The sequence below is a fragment of the Geotrypetes seraphini genome, chromosome 9 (assembly GCF_902459505.1).
Source record: "Geotrypetes seraphini chromosome 9, aGeoSer1.1, whole genome shotgun sequence".
Taxonomy (NCBI): domain Eukaryota; kingdom Metazoa; phylum Chordata; class Amphibia; order Gymnophiona; family Dermophiidae; genus Geotrypetes; species Geotrypetes seraphini.
The window spans coordinates 32,759,544-32,781,411 of NC_047092.1; the positions used below are offsets into that span (position 1 = coordinate 32,759,544).

Here is a 21,868-nt window from a genome sequence, read left to right on the forward strand (position 1 = left end):
TAAGACAAGAGGATTTACAGGGAAGGGATAGATTACAATATTTGCAGGGGAGAGGGAAATAAAAACAAAGGGAAAAAAACAAAAGGTGAAAAGGTATAAAGTTCATCCTGCAATACGCAGTCTCTTGGGATTCGTAGTCAAATGACTTTCGGAAGTAATAAGCTTTCAGCTGTGACTTGAAAACTTTAAGGGATTTTTCCGACCTTAGATAAAGCGGTAACGAATTCCAGAGGCTTGGGGGCCTTAACAGAAAAGCTTGAATCACGGTTAGCCTCCAGGAACATTTGATGAAATGATGGTACAGTTAACAGATGCCGAGAAGAGGATTGAAGGTCTCTTCTTGGCATATATGGGATCGAATAGTTATACAGAAACATTGGAAGCCTGGATGATCTGATTTGAAATGTAAGGACATTGAATTTGAATGGGATCCCATATGCTATTGGAAGCATATGTTCGGTTTTGAGTAGCGGAGTTATACAGGTCCCCAATGTATATTTTGCATGGCCAAAAGCGTTGCTTGAGTCGGCCATGTTGGGCAATTTGAGAGTCTGGATTTACCTAGCCAAAGCAGAACCAAATATTTCTTTCTGGCTTAAATTTTGAGAGCGTCCATTTCCCTAAGTAACTACAGAAGAATTGTTCTAGCAAAAAAAAAAAATCCTTTCTAGTCTTCTCCAAACACAAAGATCACGTGGAATCTTCCTTCTAGAGTTGACAACCTGTGCTTGAAGTTTATTCCAAAGTGAATGTGGCTTGTGATGAAACCAATGTGCCTTTATCAGATCTCCTGAAGTCATGTGTGCGGATCTTTTCCAGATAAGCCCCGCCAAAAAGTTAACCCCCGCCACCCAGAAAAGATTATAAAAAAGAGGATATGAAATTTGTATTTGTAGTTTTTATTGAAGAGGGTGAAATTGGGACATGTCATTAATCATTTGTTTGAAAAGGTCCGTATTTCGGTACCTTTGCCTCCGTGGGTTTGAAAAAAACATATTGCCGTCTCCTTGTCATGAACGAGAGTCGAAAGCGTCAGAAAGTTCATGTCTGGTTTTACGTTACAAAAAAACGTTACAAAAGTTTGAGTCTAAAGCGTCAGAAAGTTCATTTGTGGTAAATAGATCAAGATTGGGTGCGCGAGCGTCAGAAAGTTCATTTATGGTAAATAGGTGAAGGTTGCGTGCGCTGGCAAAAGGTGGCAGGGCTTAAGTTTTCGCGCGTGCACTTTTTCCATTAGTGGCGGGGCTTATCTGGAAAAGATGCATGTGTGCTGTGTTCTAGGCATTGGGTCATATTGCTACGTTGTTTTAATTGTGGTATTTTAATATGCTTACATTTTTAAGTGTGGTTATTAAAGATGTTTTTATTATATTTCAAATTGGGTCATATTGCTATGGGGTTAATTTCTGATATCTTCCTATAGATTTCTTATTGTGATTACATATATATATATATATATATATATATATATATATATTCTTTAAATACGTTGTTGGAATATGATTGTTTTATATGCATATGAGAAACATAAGAGACTTCTATATGTATTGATGATATGTCTTTTAAATGTGATGACTTAACATATATTTGCTTATGCGCATATATTAGTGGGTAATATAGTAACCCATGGGGTTTTATTGTAAGGGTTTTATATGTGATGGTTATTTATGTGATGATTCAATATGTTAACTATATTTTTATATTATATATTTTTTTAACATTTGGTGCATGTTGCAACTGATTTTAACTCTATACACTAATTGGTTTCTTCTTTTTTCCTTCTCATTTTTCTCTTCCTCTGCCTTATTATAGTTTGGTTTTATATTATCCCTTTCAATATTTGTTGTGACATATGTTTTTACCTTTATTTACCATGGTATGTATTTTTACATTCATTTGTTTTTCTTTCTTCCTTTTCTCCATTTTGTTGCTCATATTTTCCTTCATTATTTAAATTTGATGCTATTATTTATGTATTATCATAACACTGGTTCTCCTTTTCTCTTTTTCTTTCTTTTCTTTGCACTACCTTAATGGCTTATGTTCCGTCACAGTCCGTTCAAATTTAATACTAGCAGTCACTTATTATTGAATTCTGTCTTTTCTGCACGCATTTTTATTGATATTGCATGCGTACTTATCACCTTTTAAAACATATATTTGTCCTCATTCTTTTAATTCTCCAGTATTATAGTCTATGGTCAAATTGATCATCTTGTTGTCTTATTCTTACTATTTGTTAGTTTTTTATTTTTATTATTATTACAACTGTTTATATTATTGTATTTTTAATATTGTGTTTTATGTTATATCTGTACCTAATAGGACCCCTGATGAAGGTTGTCCGAAACACGGACCATGTTGGGTCCCCTGTTTGGTAAAAAGGTTTTATATATAGTTTGCTTGTCACAATAAAATTCGCCTACATCGTTGTACATATCTGCAGTTTTGGTTTGTTTGTTCCTGGCTGGGTTTTTTTTACTGCAGACAAGGTTGGACCTCCCTTCTTTTGGTTCTGTTGCTCTAGGCACAGCAGCCCATTGAAATGCAAACAGGCTAGAAGTGTTTAGAAACTCCCTTGGAGACGCCAGCACCTTTGTTTGAATATACTTCAGAGCAGGCTCAAGTAAGAAGGGATCGTTAAGAGCTAATTCACAGGACACACAGGAATTCCCAGGCTGGAAAACTACACAGGAAACGTTACTTTGATTAGATAATCAGTATGCTGGGCATGATGAAGAACATATTATCGGTGCTCATTCTGTGGGTCCTAAAATCTGGTAGGAATACTTTTTTAAAAAAAAATATTAAGTGCTATTTCTTTTTAGTACACTGTTGAATTTGAAACATGATGAAATGAGTGCTAAGTTACATTGCAGTGGTGCAGCATCAATAGAGAGGATTTGTTAGTGCTCAAGCTCATATAGTGTTCATTTGGGGCCAGTATTCAAGCAGGAGATCATGGTTAACGAATGATCGCTTTCCCGCTTTGGATCCGCAGGCCATTTAGGGGGCAATTTTCTAAGGAGCCACCTAGCTTTAGCTTCCAAGAAGGTGAGTAATTGGCAGCATTTTAATGGTTTCTGCACATTAGTGGCACTTACACCTGTTAATTAGGGCAGGGTGTTATAGTTAATTAGTTAGTTGGTTAGTATCTCACTATCCCGCTGCGGAACCTGGGCTCCCTCCAATTATTCCGCAAACAACTGAAAACCTGGCTTTTTTCTAACATATAACATCTCTTCTCCTGTTCACTTCCCCTCTTTTCATATGCTCTTGTAAATCTTTCTCTAGAGGGTGGTGGATACATGGAACGCGCTGCCGGAGGATGTGATAGGCAGAAGTACGCTACAGGGCTTCAAAGAAGGTCTGGACAGGTACCTAGAGGACAAAGGGATTGAGGGGTACAGATAGGAGTAGAGGTAAGGTTATAGGGACAGGATTAGAGGTAAATTATAAAATTAGTCAGAGACCACTGTTCAGGCAGTGGGCCTGATGGGCAGCCGCGGAAGCGGACCGCTGGGCAGGATGGACCTGTGGTCTGCCCCAGCGGAGGCAACTTCTTATGTTCTTAACCGTGCCGAGCTCCACTTCCGTGGAGATGATGCGGTATATAAACTTAAGGCTGAGTTTAGTTTAGTTTTATATCCCATCCTCCACAAAAAGCTCAGAACATGTTACAGATTAATTGTCGTAGCATTACAATCATTACAATACACTGTCACCTAAGAATACTCTTAGATAAAAACATGTTGAGGCATCTTATCTTATATATGGTGGTATGACGATACATAATTACAGAGTCACAGTATAAGTTCTATCGGAGATTCCTGAGTCTGGTTAGTACAAAATACAGCAGCAAGGCTGGTTATGGGTGTTGGGTCTGAGAAACCCAGCAGTTTCGGAACGGAAAACTAAAAATAAAGACAGCTGCTGGATATTTGCCCTGATGCAGCAGGAGTGAAATATCCCCTGCGAAACGCTGGACGTGTCGGTGATAAGCAGCAGCGAATAAACAGGATTCAGAGAGAAGTCAATAGAAAAAAAAAAAAACGGAGAAGACAACCTAGAAACGTGACCGAGGAGATTTAAGATAAGTTCTTCTTTTTGGTACCGCTGTTTCGAACCATTGTTGAACTGCTGGTTTTGCAGTCTGTGATAGATCTTAATGGGATATGGGACTTGTTTAAAATCCATGACTATTTTATATTGATTAATCGTATGGATTCACTAAAGGTATAGAAGTACATGTTGTCCCACTATACCACATCACACTACTTATAAGAAAAAAGACTTATTAGCAATAGAAAAAAGAAGAAAAATAACTTTAAGGGGGGTTTTTTTGGCTTTGACTTTATTACGAGCAAAGTGATTTATCACGTTTGGAACCTAGACTGGGTGTTGAGCTCCAGATTCCGATTAGCATCAACCAGTGGTTGGAGCTACAGCCTCAGCTCCCTGGGGTTGTGGGTTCAAACCCCACGCTGCTCCTTGTGACCCTGGGCAAGTCACTTAATCCTCCATAGCCCCAGGTACGTTAGATAGATTGTGAGCCCACCGGGACAGATAGAGAAAGTGCTTGAGTACCTGATCGTAAAAACCGCTTAGATAATCTTGATAGGCGGTATATGAAAAACCTAATAATAAACTTGAATTTATAAAATAGGCTTCAAATATGAGTAGGAGCTTTTATGCAGCCTTAAACGAGGCACCTGGCTATAAAACTACCTTTCACAATATTTGTCTAGCCAACTCAATTAAAGAGGAAAAGGGGCGAGAGATATGCTGGGGTGTGGTAATCATTTAACCAGAGAATACGAGATCATCTGCTATTTCCGCTGGACCGCAAACAGCTCTCTCTGATATTCAGAAGTTTAAGAAAATGCTCAAGGCTACACTTTTTATAGAAGCATTCCAATGAATGATGATTTTGACTTACTGTATCCTGGTTTTTGGATTAATGTATTATGGAGCACTGTGAATTAACTGTCTTTATTGAATGATCTGTAATCTTTGATGTTTGTACAAATCTTGTTCTGTTTTATGTATGTTACTATTTGTAAAGCCGCCTAGATATAGGCGGTTGAGAAATCTTTTAAATAAATAAATTCAGCATTTATCCAATTAAATATAGCCAGGTGAGTCTGGCTGGGAAAGACATTTCTCCCAAAGTTAATCCGATAGAAATATTCAGATAATTATAACCCGATGTATCCAAAACCCACGACTTCATCCTTTATCTTTTTAATCAATTAACATTAATTGGATATACTAAGAGCTCCTTTGTACGAAGGTGCGTTAGCTTTTTCAGCGTGCGTACAAGATTAGCGTCCACTAGCTGAAAAATTACTGCCTTCTTAAAAGGAGGCGGCGACAGCTAGGGCGTGTGGCATTTTAGCGCGCACTATTCCGCGCGTTAAGACCCTGACGCACCTGTGTAAAAGAAGCCCTAACCGTCTCACGGCCTCAGTTTGTTTACATGGAGGGAGCTGTCTTCATTAGGGATGCTTTCTAAACGCGCAAACTATGTTATATGGCCATTGTGATATTAAGCATTAGGTCTCTCAGAAGACAATTTTCAAACTAATTGGGGGGGGGGGGAACGGGACAAAAATTCAGCAGTCTGCAAGTTGTCCACTCTTGAAGGAGAAAGCACAGACATAGTGCAACATTGCAGATATTTTGACAGCAAAAAATAAACCCTTAATCTATCTTTCTATCTCTCTTTCTCTAAATATAAAAACATGATGGCATATAAAGGCTGAATGACCCATCCAATTTGCCCATCCGCAGCAGATAGACAGACAGACGAATAGATACATAGAATCCAACCAATATTCAGCACTATTTAACCAGCTAGAAATAGCGCTGACCAGCTAAATAGCGCTTAACTGGTTAAATACAAATAAGCACGAGATAACCACCATTTACACACTTCTTGTAAACTGTATTAATCCTTGCCCCGAAAATGTCAAAAGATCTACTACCCACTCTAGTATATCAACCGTTCTTCCATTGTAACCCCCGTTTATAAATCTTTTGTAAGCCGCCTTGAACCGCAAGGTAATGGCGGAATAGAAATCCCTAATGTAATGTAATGTAATAACTGGTTATCTTAACTGAATATTCCCAGTTGGTGGCTAAACATTAATCAGCTATATCAAGTGATAAAAAGTTTTAGTTGGGAAGGGGTTTGAGGAGCAAGAAGGTCACTGGACTACCAGGGAAATAATTTTTCCCTTTTTTCCCCCAGTGTTCTCCCTCCAGAGAGAGATTAGAGAAATTGGGCCTCTTCTCCCTTGAAAAGAGGAGACTGCGAGGGGACATGATCGAAACATTCAAGATAATGAAGGGAATAGACTTAGTAGATAGTAGATAAAGACAGGTTGTTCACCCTCTACAAGGTAGAGAGAACGAGAGGGCACTCTAAAGTTAAAAGGGGATAGATTCTGTACAAACTTAAGGAAGTTCTTCACTCAGAGAGTGGTAGAAAACTGGAACGCTCTTCCAGAGGCTGTTATAGAGGAAAACACCCTTCAGGGATTCAAGACAAAGTTGGACAAGTTCCTGCTGAACCAGAACGTACGCAGGTACGGTTAGATTCAAATAGGGCACTGGTCTTTGACCTAAGGGCCGCCCCGTGAGTGGACTGCTGGGCACGATGGACTACTGGTCTGACCCAACAGCGGCCATTCTTATGTTCTTAGAAAATAAATCTAACCCCTACTTAACTCTTTCAGATTTAGGCTAGGACCGAGGATTCTCCTGCTTGTGATTTAAGTTTTTCTAGCAATGATACAACTACTGTAAGAACATAAGAACATAAGAAATGCCTTCACCGGATCAGACCCTAGGTCCATCTAGTCCGGCGACCTGCACACGCAGAGGCCAAGCTAGGTGTTCTCTAATGGACATCTTGTTCACCCGTATCCCTCGATGTGATTTGCACGAAGATGTGCATCCAACTTGCCCTTGAATCCCAGAATGGTGGTCTCTGTCACAACCTCCTCCGGGAGAGCATTCCAGGCGTCCACCACTCGCTGTGTGAAGCAGAACTTCCGGATATTAGTCCTGAGTCTGCCTCCCCTAAGTTTTAGTCCATGACCTCTTGTTCGAGTCACTGTTGACAATGTGAATAACGAAGATTCTTGCTCCATTTTGTCGAAACCTTTTAGTATTTTAAAAGTCTCTATCATATCCCCTCGCAGCCTTCTCTTCTGGAGGGTAAATAATCCCAGTTACTAAATTAGATAAGTAAGTGCACGTGAAAAATATTAATCCATTCATCCATAATCCTCTCTGAAACGGTAAGAATCGTAGTTCAGCAAATGTGAAATATAGTTCTGATTATATTGTTTGTAATGGAGAATTAGAACAAAACTGTGCATGACATCATACATTTATTAGCACAAAATGGTACATCAATAGCTTAATTCTAAATAGAAAGACTGAACTTCAATAAAGCAGCAAGAGATTAAATTTATTACTTTAATTCTACAGCAGAATTATTTATATGCTTACAAGTAAAAGAATTACAAGTTACCCAAGTGCGTGCTCTTGGAGAGGAGGAAGAAAAGTGATTAAACTTTATCATTGAAAAGAGAAATCATTATATATCTTTCTTCTTTTTTTTTTTTTTTTTCGTTTGGTTTTCTCTTTGCAGAAGGAGCATTTGTGAAATTTACCGGACTACCTGCTGCAGTGAAATTTTCAGAAAACCTTCCAGCAGGTTCTGCAGTCTATAAATTCAAGACAGCAGGCACATTGCCATCTGGCCTTCCCTCTATAATAAACACAAATCCACTCACCAAAGCCTTTAGAGTTGATCCTATAGAACCAAGCGGTGACTACCAGGTGATTGTAAACTTTACAAAAGTGCATGCACGCTAGACCCTTAAACAAAATGGCAGAGGCGTTCACAGCATGGGGAGTGACGACAATTTGCCAAAGATGTCATGAGCTCATACCATACCTGTAGTCATTTATATTCAGGTTCAGTAGACATAGGGTTACCAGAAGTCCAGATTTCCACGGACATGTCTTCCTTTTGAGGACATGTCCAGGGGTCCGGATGGCTTTTCAAAATCCGGCGCTTTGTCTGGGATTTGAAAAACTTCCTGATGCTTCCCAACAAAATCGTGTCGGGAAGAGGCATGCGCGGACGCAATGCGATGATGTCACCTGTATGCGCTCATGACATCACTGCATCACGGCCACTGGGGCTGGACATGGGCGGACATGCCGTCTGGGGGTGGACATGGGCGGTCCTGGGGTGTGGCCATGGGCCCGGATTGTCCCGAAGGAAAATCTGGTAACCCTAAGTAGACGTAATTCTATTCCCATAGGGCTTACAATCTAAGAAACAGGTCTATAAGAGGGCACCAACTTTTTGATGCCATACAAGTATCTGCACAGCCAGTGTATCTAGTCTTTAAGAATACTTACACATGTGGAGGGGCATTAAAAACAAAAAAAGAGTCTAAGTCCAACCTGGACGTTTCCAGCTGGACGTCCAAAGTTGGAGGAACAGAAATGTCCATTTTCAAATGGCAAGCTACTGGACATCCAAATATAATTGTTTTATTGAAAATCATCTACTTAGACGTTTTGGCCACTGGGATGTCTAATTTTATACCTTATTTTCAATCAGAAAAGCATTCCTGTTGAAAACGTCCAAATGCAGATCATTTTGGACATGGGAGGGGCCAGCATAGTAATGGACTGGCCACACAGACATCCCGACAGCGCAATGGAACACCTTAGAGCAGTGTTCTTCAACTGCCGGTCCGTGGACCGGTGCCGGTCGGCAGACATTTTCTGCCGGTTCGCTTTGATATGCAGCTCCTGATTAGATAAGGCTTGACTTTGTGCAGGAAGAGGCGGTCGGGGCGAACCACAAGTAATTTCCTGCACTCGCGGCGCTCCGGCTGCTCTCCTGCTGCCCTCTCCCGGCTCCCCCATGAAAAACCGTATTCGTGGTTTTTCAAGATTAGCGGGGGTTCCTGGAATGGAATCACTGAAAATCTCAGGGGAGCACTGTATATGAAAAATGAATGGAAAAAATTGTGTTATGGGGCGGGGTTTGGAGCGGAGACTGAGTGGAGATGGGCACGACTTAGCCCAGTGTTCTTCAACTGCCAGTCCGCAGACCGGTGCCGGTCCACAAAATAATTATTTTTTATCCGCCGGTCCATAGGTGTCAAAATGTTGAAGAACACTGCCTTAGAGGACACTGCTGTGAACTTCACATAAAGGGTGCCAGATGTATATCTCACCATAACCCCCTTATAATTTATGGTGAGCCCCCCAACCTCCTCTCCCTCCCCAAAACTTACTAAACCCACCTATGTTCCACCCCAATAGCACTTATGGCTGCATGTGGCACCTATATGACAGTATAGTAGGGTTTGGGTGGGCTCACATTTTCTACCATAAATGTAGTGCTTAGAGCAGGAGTTTCAAAGTCCCCTAAGCTCACCCATAACATGCCTCTACCATGCCCATCTCTTGCTTTGGACACACAATAGCTGGGTTACTGCGAGATGTCCAGAAGGGCAGTTTTGATTATCAGCTCTGATTGGCCCAGGTTGTTTAAGGCCCCTCCTATGGGTCAAGCCTTAGGCATCTGGGCCAATCAGAGCCTTAGGCCCCTCCCCAGATGCACCAGGGAGGCGGGCTGCAGCAGTAACAGTTCCAATTATAGGAATTCTATGAGTGTCAGAGCTGTTACCGCCGCCGCCAGCACTAAAACCACGTTACAGTTTTGTAAAAGGAGGGGTTAAGTCTACCTTTCCCCAAGTTTATAAGCAACTTCCCAGCAAATTCTCACCAGTGAAAATCTCTCTGTCTCTGGAAGTCCTCTCACAGCATTCACCACCAGTGATTTAAGGGGAATTCATCAAGCAGTGTTAGGGCCTTCATGCGTGTTAAGGGAATTAATATGCACTAAATGCTAAGGATCACAAAAGGACAAACAAAAAAAAAACCTATGGGGTTGTTATGGGTTTTTATGCATTTAGCGCACATTAATTCCCTTAGAACCAGATTCTATAAACAGTGCCGAGTAGCACCTAAACCCCACTCAGTGGGGTTGTCAATCAAAAAAGGGCGCCATTTATAGAATCACGCCTAGCAGTGCCTAAGTGGACTTAGGTGTCATTAGGTGTCCTAAACACAGGCGCCACTCCATTACACCAGCTTTTCACGTGCCTAAATTGGCCTAACAATGCCTAAGTAGACCACACCTATTCTCCACCTATAACCACGCCTACAGTTTAAGATAGGCATCCTTAGACATCCTTAGGCATGGGAGTGAACCTCCACTTAGGCATCACTAGGAGTCCTAAGAGTTTGACACCAAACTCTTAAATTGTTTAATTTTTTGGGGGGGGGATTGGCTGCAAAATGGCATGGTCAATTACCACACCAATTAAGCCAATTAAGAAAAATGTTAGGTGTGGATCCTGAACTTAGGCATCGCCAGGCGGCTGCCACTAGGGCACCTGGCGATGCCTATTATAGGCGCAGTTTATAGACTTCCCCAGTTAATGCGCATTGAGGCACTAACACCAGCGAAAAGACCCTAATGTTACTTCTGCTACTGCTATTTATCATTTCTATAGCGCTGAAAGGCATACGCAGTGCTGTACATTTAATATTCAATAGATGGTCCCTGCTCATAAGAGCCTACAGTCTAATTTGTACAGACAGACAGGACATCTCAGAGTTGGGGAGATTCTGGTAGAGGAAATGATACAATGGGTATAGGCATCTGACAGCAGTCAATAGGAGATGAGTTGAAAGCAGTTTCAAGAAAGTGGGCTTCTAGCTTGGATTTGAAGACTGCTAGAGACGGAGCACGACGTATTGATTCTGGCAGCCTGTTCTAGGCATACAGCGTGGCTAGAAAGAAGGGACGGAGTCTGGAGTTGGCAATGGAGGAGAAGGGTACAGAAAAAAGGGACTTACCCAATGAACGGAGTTCACAGGGGGAGGGAGCATAGAGGGAGATAAGTGAGGAGAGTTCAGCATTAATGTAATTCTTCCATTGGGAGTTGGGACGGTACAAATTCCATTGCATAATTTCAGCATGCTAATGCATTGTAACTTGGTATTTAGGTTGTTTACACGGGGGATCCTGTGCTGGATTATGAAACTATGCCGAACAGCTTCGACTTGCAGATATTTGCAAAATATGCAACAGGAGCCACCAACCTTCAAACACTAACCGTGCAGTTGATTAACGTCAATGAGCCGCCTTTCTTTGTGGACAACATGGCATTCCAATGTAAGGCTTCCTCGCCAGGGATACGATTTGAGAGCATCACTCTTTCAGGAAATTGCTCTTAACAAAATTAAGCTGTTCTGCTTCTCCTCCTTAAGAACATAAGAATAGCCTTACTGGTCCATCAAGCCCAGTAGCCCGTTCTCACGGTGGCCAATCCAGGTCCCTAGTACCTGGCCAAAACCCAAGGAGTAGCAATATTCCATGCTACCGATCCAGGACAAGCAGTGGCTTCCCCCATGTCTTTCTCAATCACAGATTATGGACTTTTCCTCCAGGAAATTATCCAAACCTTTCCTATGCTCTTTCATCATTTCAGTCTCCTGATCCATTTTTTTTTCTTTCTTTTCTTGGATTTTTCTCACATGAACCTTATTTCCTTATACTCAACATCTGAATTATTTTTATTCTTTCATTGCTGAGCCTACTTGCTTACAAATTTTCAAAAAGCACCCAGGTTTAGGTCTGTTGGGTGTTACTAAGAGCTCTATAGGGCCACTGTTGGAGACCGAATTCTGGGCTAAGTTGACCATTGTTTTGACCCAGCTGGGCCATTCTTGTTTTTGCACCTTGACACTCGTACATCTTTTATAAAGGTGCCATTCTTAAAAAAAAAAAAAAAAATCCAAAGGAGCAAAGAGAGACTAGGACCAACCCAATTAGAAAATAAAATGATAGACAATAATGATACCTTCTGCAGTAGAAATCCGGAACGTTCTGCCAGAGGCTGTTATAGGGGAAAGCATGCTCCAGGGATTCAAGAAAGGGTTAGATAAGTTCCTTTTGAACCAGAATGTACGCAGGTAAAGCTATACTCAAATAGGGCACTGGTCTTTGACCTAAGGGTCACCGTGTGAGCGGACTGCTGGGCACAATGGACCACTGGTCTGACCCAGCAGCGGCAATTCTTATGTTCTTAACATTCTCACCCTGAAATCTGAATGATTCATAACACAAAACTAGTCCCAGGAAGAGGGCACATAAGCAAAACTTTGCTCTGAACACCGCAACCCAGTGGTCTCAAACTTGCGGCCCAGGGGCCACATGTGGCCCGCCAGGTACTATTTTGCGGCCTATGGTCTGAAATAGTGCTGTCTCTACTAGTGCTGCCCGCTCTTTGCAGCGTCCTCCTGCTTCCCCCCATGTCTCCCGCTCTTACCTTCAGATAATTACCGCAGCCTACAGAGAGGATCGCCGGTGCTGTAGCGATCCTTGCAGGCTGCCGTCGTCCTCAACAACACGTTCCCTCTGCCGTAATCCTGCCCCTGCAGTAATTAGCTGAAACTAAGACCGGGAGGCCAGGGGGGGAAGCTGGAGGATGCTGCAAAGAAGGGGGTAACATGCAGACCTTCGGGGGGAGGGGGGAAGATTTATAAACTATAAAGAGTTTTACCTCATGCAAAATTGTCATTTCTTTAATAAGACATTAACTATTTTTTCTGCGGCCCTAGAAATCCAAAATGTGGCCCTGCAAAGGGTTTGATTTTGAGACCGCTGCCGCAACCCCTTCACCCGGCCCTATGTAGTAAATGCTCTTCATATATTGGTGGTGACTTTATAAAAACCAATGCTTTGATATGAGGGGCTGCTGAAATGTTCTCAGCTCAACCAAGAAGAGAATGATGTGGAGCCATGAAACTTACAAGTCAATGATATGAAATGAAACTAAAAGTGTCAAGAAAAGTATGGAATAACTAACTTGTAAGTTTCATGGCTCCACATTATTCTCTTCTTGGATGGGCTGAGAACTTTTCAGTGGCCCCTCGTATGTATATCCAAGACACACACAGTTTTGAAGGAGATGTGCTATGTGTGTATAGTTTGGGCAGGCCTGAAAAATATGCATGCATTTCTGATTTTGCAATGATAATATATGTATACTTAAAAATAAAAAAAATCTAGATGCAGGCATTTACACCTGAACTGAGGTACAAAGCGGTGTTCCCACTGTATATACTGCTGTTTACGTGTTATTTCTTCACACCAGAGTTATTTTACAAAAGCTTCACGTTAGATTTTGTAAAATATTTTGCTGATTGTGAACATCCAGACTTGGATATCCCTTTTCCTCTTGGATATCACTTTTTCCCAAATCTGTCCTTGGGAACCACCAGCCAGTCAGGTTTTCAGGATATCCCTAATGAATATGCATGAGAGAGATTTGCATGTAATGGAAATGATATACATGCAAATCTGTCTCATTTATATTCTGATAACCCAACTGGCTGGTAGACCCCAGGACAGATATGAGAACCACTGCTCTTTCAAACAAATAGGAGGAATTTTTTTTTTTAAGAGTAATTAAGCTCTGGAATTCATTAGCTGAGGTTGTGGCAACAGCAGCTAGCGTATCTGGTTTTTAAAAATATTTGGATAAGCTCCTGGAGGAAAAATCAATAGTCTGCTATTGAGATAGAAATGGGGAAAGCCACTGCTGTTCCTGGGATTGGTAGCAAGGAATCTTGCTACTGTTTGGGATTCTGTAGGATACTTGTGACCTGGATTGGCCACTGCTGGAAGCAGAATCCCAGGTTAAGTGAACCATCGGTCTGTCCCAATATACTATTCTTATGTTCTATGCTCTAGGCCAGTGGTTCCCAACCCTGTCCTGGAGAACCACCAGGCCAATCAGGTTTTCAGGGTAGCCCTAATGAATATGCATAGAGCAGATTTGCATGCCTGTCAAGTCCATTATATGCAAATCTCTCTCATGCGTATTCATTAGGGCTAGCCTGAAAACCCAATTGGCCTGGTGGTCCTCTAGGACAGGCTTGGGAACCACTGCTCTAGGCCATTCTGGTCCTCGAGAGCCACAGGCAGGTCCGGTTTTCAGGATATCCACAATGAACATGTATGAAATGGATTTGCATGCACTGCCTCCTTGCAATGCAAATCTATCTCATATTTATTGTGGATATCTGAAAATCTGACCTGCCTGCGGCTCTTGAGGACCGGCATTGTCTACTCCTGCTCTAGGCAATCTATGCAAGAGCATGCTTTTTCTATGATAAACTACATGCATGCACACAAACTTTCTAAAGCATTTGTAATAACTCCTGCTGCTACCCTTCCTTTGGAATATTGCATGCATTTAAGATTGCAGGCAGTGTTGTAACAGGCAGCTAAAGTGGAAATGCTTTTGGAAGTTACTTTCCTAATCATTAGGTAATACGGTATTTAAAAGTTTCTATCCTTGACTGTTTGCAGCTGTATCGATATATATTAGAGAGAGAGCAGCAGCTGGAGTTATTTACAAGATTCAGGCATGTGACCCAGAAGATCGGATATGTGATAGGGAAGATCCACATGATAACCTCAAGGTAAGTCTGAATAATTAAAGGAATACATCAAAAGTCCGCAGTCCTGCTTTATCAGGAAGACCACCTTAGCAGCCACTCTCTGGATCGACTGCATCCTGTAATTCTACCCATGCTCCCCCCAAAAGCAGTGCCACCTAGTGGTGTATGCATACTTGCCCTCCAGCAACAGAAAACCGGCCCCTACTATTATATAGAAAGATTTTTCAGATTAATCGCATTGTTGATTATGTTTTTGGCAGATGGTTCCTTCCTCTTATGCAAGATTTTTTTTTTTTTATTGGCCGCCACTAAAACAGCCAGTCAGTTACATACTGGTAACACAATCAATTACATTTGTTTTCATGCAAAGAATTTAGTGGAGCATGCATTACAGCAGAACATTGTGTGTGAACAGTTGGAGTGGGAGGCTTAAGGCTGTCCTGCAGGCACAGCAGTCTAGTCATATCATTCTCTTTCTAATTGCATTATGGAAAAGCAATATGTATCTGAGCCAATATCTGTTTTGGCATGCAACCAGAACTGCCACCTAATTCAAACTTGTGCATAATCCTGCAACTGGGGCTGACGTGTGACTCGGTAGAGAATAGACCAGTGATTCCCAACCCTGTCCTGGAGGAACACCAGGCCAATCGGGTTTTCAGGCTAGCCCTAATGAATATGCATGAGAGAGATTTGCATATGATGGAAGTGATAGGCATGCAAATTTGCTTCATGCATATTCATTAGGGCTAGCCTGAAAACCCGATTGGCCTGGTGTTCCTCCAGGACAGGGTTGGGAACCACTGGAATAGACAACAGGAGTCAGAGTAGAGAGCAAATTTTAAGCAGTCCCTGGGGCTTGTGTCCCATTAATACACTTCACCCTTGGGAGAGCAACATCATTATTAAAGGTGAGTTCCTCTAAAAATTCAGATCTGTGGAGGATTGTGGGTACTTGTTTTCATGTTCTTGTTTTGTTTCGAAGATGGCTCGGAATAGCTCAACAAAAATCATTTCCAAACAAAAGCACCGCGTACTTTGTATCGTTTGAGTGCCAGCAAAGCGCACACTTGAAGGCGGAAGCAAGGGTTTCAAAATGAAAAACCCATGCACGCTTTTCTTCCCAAACCTAACCCCATTGCTCTCAGAAGAACAGTTTTCATAATATACTGCACTAATACGTGTACCCTTACTACAGCAAAATAAGGCTTACTAAGGGATGGGCTGAGACGCCCCATGGTTTTTGGGGGATGAGCATGTGCAACTACATTCTAAAAAATAAAATGTAGTTTTTAGCCCTGGAGGCAATTCGGGGATGGAGAGTGGACATGTTCAGTGCTAATCAGTTACATAACGGGTGGCGGTAGGAGCTCACTCACTAATGGCCATGCACTAATGGAAAAACTAGCACATGGCCATTAATAGAGAAAAGAGAAAAATTGGGCATTTTACCCCGGTATTAAACATGGCCTTAGTGCACTTGAATGACCTACATAAGGATACACTAAGGTCACTTTTCTTCGCACACCTCTTTTTACAAAACCGTAGCGCGGTTTTAAGCTCCTGCCGCGGCGGTAACAGCTCCTACGCTCATAAGAATTCTAAGAGCATTGGAGTTGTTCCTGCCGCGGCCGGTGCTAAAAACCGCGCTACGGTTTTGTAAAAGGGGGGGGGGCAGTTTGGTAAAAGAGCCCCTAAATTTCTATGAGTAAGCACCTATAAATGCTATTTCTATACATGTAAAACTATCCCCCTCTTTTACTAAGGTGCACTAATCAATTAGCGCGCGATAATTGAATTAGTATGCGCTAAATGCTAATGCGTCCATAGACTAACATGCACGCGGTAGCGTTTAGCGTGCGCTAATCGGTTGGCGCACCTTGGTAAAAGAGGGCCTATATTTTATTTTAAAGCAAGTCTGAGCTGCAGATTCTGAGTCCTCAGCAGATCGAGAAATATTAATTGAAGAACAGAAATGAAGCACACAAAATATGCATGAAATAAAGAAGAACCCCAAATGAAACCTGTTGATCATGCATATCCAACTTCCTTCTAAAATCCAAAATATTCTCTCCAAGACATTGATCTAACAGCACCAACATCAACAAAAAAAGGTGTCAGGTCAAAAGCGCGCCGGGACAAAGGCTCGCCCAGACAATTGAGCGCAGCGCGGAGGCGCACGCCGCTCAAAATTACTGTTTTTAGGGCTCCGACAGGGGGGCGTGGGGGGGGGAACCCCTCCACTTTACTTAATAGACATCGTGCCACGTTGTGGGGGGCGTTGTGGGGGGTGTGGGGGGTTCTAACCCCCCACATTTTACTGAAAACTTAACTTTTTCCCTGTTTTTAGGGAAAAAGTTAAGTTTACAGTAAAATGTGGAGGGTTACAAACCCCCAAACCCCCCCATAACGCCGGTGCGATGTCTATTAAGTAAAGTGGGGAGGGTTCCCCAACAAAACCCCGCCGTCGGAGCCCTAAAAACAGTAATTTTGAGCGGCGCGCGCCTCCGCGCTGCGCTCAATTGTCTGGGTGCGCCTTTGTCTTTCGCGCCATTGTCTATGACTCCAAAAAAAGCGTGAGATCATGTGCCGTCAAGATGAGCAACCTTCAGTAAGCGTAGAATCTCATTCCCCTTCTCAGCTAACCAGATAGTTCATGCTGGAATGTATTCCCTCATCACCCACTTTGCATATTTGGGGCCCAGTTTCCTCAGTGCTAAAGTATATGACTAAAACCTGCTCTGCCCATTCTCTTGAAACTGTGTTCTGCAATGCCAGTGTGCATCTGAGTAGATATGGCTCTTGGCACGCAACCAGAACAGATATCAAGTTCAAAGTTACGCATAATGCTGTGTTTGGGGCTGATGCAACCTTTCCAACAGCTCAGACAGCTATCCAAGGAAGCACATCGAAAAGGATGGTATAAACAAATAAAAAAAAAAAAAGGGAACAGATGAGATAAAGCAATAACCAATACTATAACCCAATCTGTAATAAAGAAATTTAATAGTCAGATGTCCTAAGCAAAGCGTTGTTTGGGTAGAAAAAGACCTTAGTAAATCATACAATGCATTAGGGACATTAAGCTCTCAAAAAAAAAATAAAAAATTCAGCATTTCAGGTCAGAAAAACTCCATTTCAAATTCAAGCCACTCAGCACATTTTAAACGCTGCTCCACAGTTCAAAAATATTAAATATATATATTAGCACTTAACTTTTAAGGCAGCCAACTTAGAAGAGGTCACATAAGGTGCATCAAGTTCAGTTTCCAGTTTTATTTCATTTTCTTATCTGCTCAAGGGCATAAAGTCCATACAAGCAGGTACAATAAAAACTCAGGGGATTGCGCCGTGCAAAAAAAAAAAAAAAGTCAAAACACTAAACCCCTCTTCTACGAAATTGTGATAGCAGTTTGTAGCGCGGTGAGCCACACCGAGTGGCCCGCGCTGCTTCCGACGCTCATAGGAACTATATGAGAGTCAGGAGCCACACGGGCCATTCGGCGCGGCTCACCGTTCTTAAAACTGCTATCGCAATTTCGTAGAAGGGGGGGGGGGTAAGGCCTCCTTTTATGAAACCGCGATAGAAGTTTCTAGCGTGGGGAGCCGCAGTGAATGACCCACGCTGCTCCCGACGCTCACTGAGTTCCTATAAGCGTCGGGAGCAGCGCGGGCCATTCAGATTGGCTCTCTGCGCTAGAAACTGCTATCGCCGTTGCGTAAAAGAGGGGGTAAAACACTAAGGGCTCCTTTTACGAAGGTGCACTAGCGGTTTTAGCGTGCGCTTAGCTCACGCTAAAATGCCGCACACACTAGACGCTACTGCCTCCTTTTAAGCAGGCGGTAATTTTTCAGCTAGCGTGCGCTAATCTGGTGCATGCGCTAAAAAACGCTAGTGCACCTTTGTGAAAGGTTCATAAGACTTCAATTCCCATACAGACTCACTTTGAAGAGAACAAACTCTAGCCTGCAAGAAATCTAAGGTCAAAGGAATTAAAACTTTTAACTGGAAAGACTAACCACATAAATCGTCCCCTTGCGGCCTTTTACAAAGCCGCAGGAGACGTTTCTACTGCAGGCCGGCAAAGTAAATGCTTCGATGCTCATAGGAATTCTATGCGTGGCAGAGCCTTCACCTCTGCTGTAACTTTGTGATCAAGAGAAAATATTCATTCAAATTAACAAACCTATATAATAGAAAATGGAAAAGCAAAATTGTTATTTTGAACTTTAAACTTGATCCACTCAAGTCCACAAAATTGGATCCAAGACTTTAGTTAGAGTAATTACAAATTAACGTAATCATGCAATAAAGAAAAATCTAACTGTTGCTGTCGGAGAGCTAAGTAATTACAAAGGTCCAGGTGTTCCTTCAATCTCTAGGCGTTATAGGGAGATAAAACTAGTTAAGTGAGAAGGATCTACAAAGACGTATTTTAAGGAGCGATATCTAATAACACATTTGCAAGGGTATCTAAGAAAAAAGAACCCCCCCCCTCTAGTTGAGTCACCCTAGGTTTTAACATTAGAAATTCTCGTCTTCTCTTCTGTATCTCTTTCGAGACATCAGGAAAAATCTGAATGTGAAGCCCCAGGAAGTCTTTAGCCCTATTTTTAAAGCTACAGTCAACAAGAGAGTGGCTGGGACCGCCACTTCTCTATCAGATTGTTCCAAAATAGCGACCTTCCTGCAGGTTTCCGTCCTCTTGTTTTCACGTTTCTTTAGTAGGCAAATAATAAACCCTTGTCAAGGGAGGTAGGGAATATTCCGGTATTTTTAAATTTCCCATAAAGTAACGCTGTACCGTATCCCTTGGGGGAATTGTTGAGATCTTGGGAAAATTTATCAAACGTAGATTATTAATGCAGTTACAAAACTGACGTTTCAATCGCTCATATACAGCATCTTCCATCACTCATTTCCAGCATTTCTCTCTCCTCCTCCCTTTTCCCTTCTCTTCCCACAGTCTGGCACCTCTCACTCCTTGTTTCCTTCTATGGGTCAAATGTCTCTCCAACTCTTTCTTCCTCCTGCCTCTCCCCAGTCCTGCTTATCTCTCTCCTTTCCTCCATCTCTCCTTACCAGTATCTCTCCTTACCTCCATCTCCCTCCCTGGTCCTCCAAACTTGCTATCTTTGTTACCAGTGACAGCAATTAAGAAAACCGCTTTAGGCCAACTTAAGGGCCTCCTTAATGAATCCTTCTGCCTATTTAGCAACAGAAAAGCTATAATAGAGAGTAGGACACCAGGCCCAGTTGGAGGCAGCCTGGTTAATCTTTGCTGATGAAGAGAGCAAACTTGGAGGACCTTGGAGAGAGAGACGTAAGGACAGATGCTAGACCCATGTGTGTGTGTGGAAGGGGGGGGGGTGCACAAACATTAATTTATTTTAACTCATTAATGGTGTTAAACATGATACCCTATTATTTGCATATGTGAATGTTGTGCATCTGTTCTCGAAATCCAGATGTGCCTTTAAATCAAAACAACTCCTGGTGACCATACAATGGAAGGACCACCCAACCCCCATGCCATGATATAGAAGTTGTTTGCCAATGCCTTCTCCTACACAATGTAAAGCGCCATTATGTTGCTGCTGCCCAAGAGATGGGAGGAATGGCCTAGACTGGAATTGCTGTCAGAATCCATCCAGCATTAGACCCAAGGCAGTAGAGAATTAAGTGACTTGTCCAAGGACACAGTTGCTGCTGTGGGATTTGAACCTGATATTCTGGTTCTTTGAATACTCCATCCCTGTGCAACTATTCTAAAACAGCTTAAATATCTCTTCTAGGATTTGCTTTGAATACTATACAATGCAACACAAATGCGTAAGGTAGGGTTACCATAGGGCTCCAGAAAAAGGAGGAAGAACAAACCAGGAGAAAACAAAACCACAAACACAAATACAAAGAAATAAAAATGGAATTGTCCAGATCAGTATCGAGCTGTACGGCACCAGTTGGTAACAGCTGAAATACACGAGTTCCTTTGTTTGAACTTTGGTTAAATCGATGTGAGTGGCAGCTTCTTTCGAATATCATCATTCGTGATTCTTAAGACTCCTGAGGCAGGCCTGTTGGCCGAAACATGTACATGTCGAGTCATTGAGTCGTTGGATGTACTATTGTGATATTGGAGGAATAAAGATCTTCACAATACCAGATGAGTTGGAGGACACTTTTTCAGTGCACATCATTCTGATCTGGACAATTCCATTTTTATTTCTTTCCAGAAAAAGGAGGAAAGATTGAGACATCCGGGTTTTACTTCCATTTGGTTCGATAGAAGTAAAGCCCAGATGTCTCTATCTGTCCTCCTTACTTCCATTGCTTTCGGTAGAAGTAAAACCCGGATGTCTCAAGCCGTCCTCCTTTTTCTGGAGCCCTATGGGTAACCCTAGCTTAAGATCCCCTTTTACAAATCCATGAGGTAAAAATTCTCCGATGATCATAGGAATTCCACGAGCGTCAGAGTATTTACCTCGCCAGCTCACAGTAGAAACCTCTAGCACGGCTTTGTGAAAACTAGCGTAAAGAAGGAAGATTTTTTAAAAAGTGTCTGGCATGACTTCGCATAAGCGGCAGCTTTGCGAAAGAGCGAGCTTTGGGTTTTCAGTGGACTCAAACCACGAGAGAGAGGAGACGTAAAGTAATCCTGTGCCGTTTTCATAAACAAGGTTTGAAAAAGGAGAAACGTCAAGAAACTGATTGTTTGTGCCAAAGAATGATTTCCAGGCCTATTTAAGACTTCTGGGTCCACTTCAACAAATAGGATTCTCAACACATTGTAATGAGCTGAGAGTAACAATTTTCTATTTGCAAGAGATACTCACTTTAACATTTTAGTGGGTTTAATAGTGAAATGAATCATAATGACTCTTAAGAACAAGGTAGCTGCAGCAGCTTGCCAAACTTGAGATTTACTTTTCTTCCAATGACGTCTCTACAGATTTTCTAACACAATGTCTTCTCTGCAAAACTCAAGCCTTTGTAGCTAATAAAAGTATCCCGATGCATGTTCATGTACGATAACTTTTGTAACTACTGCAATTTGGTAGAAGTTATGCTTACTTTGAAGGTAGTGTTGCCAGCATGGGTGTAGCTAGCGGGGTGCAGTTGCACTCCCATAATCGACTTCTGATGTAGCAGAGGAAAAGCCCTGGCGGGGCTAGCTACAGGCAGCCTGTTTACAGCATTTCCTCTGCTGGCCAGTTGCAGCTGCTGCTGTGGGAGGACCCACAGGTAAGAAATACCGGTTCCACATGGGGATTGATTGGAGGC

At 42.2% G+C, this 21,868-nt stretch overlaps 1 protein-coding gene across 4 annotated transcripts in view; it reads left to right on the forward strand.

Annotated features, from left to right (window-relative positions):
* Window positions 1-2,639: 2,639 nt before the first annotated feature.
* Window positions 2,640-21,868, forward strand: part of CDHR3 (cadherin related family member 3) — a 102,626-nt gene continuing 83,397 nt past the window's right edge. For 2 of the 4 annotated variants that reach the window (XM_033957595.1, XM_033957598.1), the window contains exons 1-4: window positions 2,944-3,054; window positions 7,664-7,854; window positions 11,119-11,287; window positions 14,492-14,604. In XM_033957595.1, coding sequence (XP_033813486.1) covers window positions 2,973-3,054; window positions 7,664-7,854; window positions 11,119-11,287; window positions 14,492-14,604 — 555 coding nt within the window. In that variant the 5' untranslated portion in view covers window positions 2,944-2,972. Of the gene's footprint in view, window positions 2,781-2,943; window positions 3,055-7,663; window positions 7,855-11,118; window positions 11,288-14,491; window positions 14,605-21,868 lie in introns of those variants that run through there. The other 2 variants (XM_033957596.1, XM_033957599.1) reach the window with 2 other exon arrangements.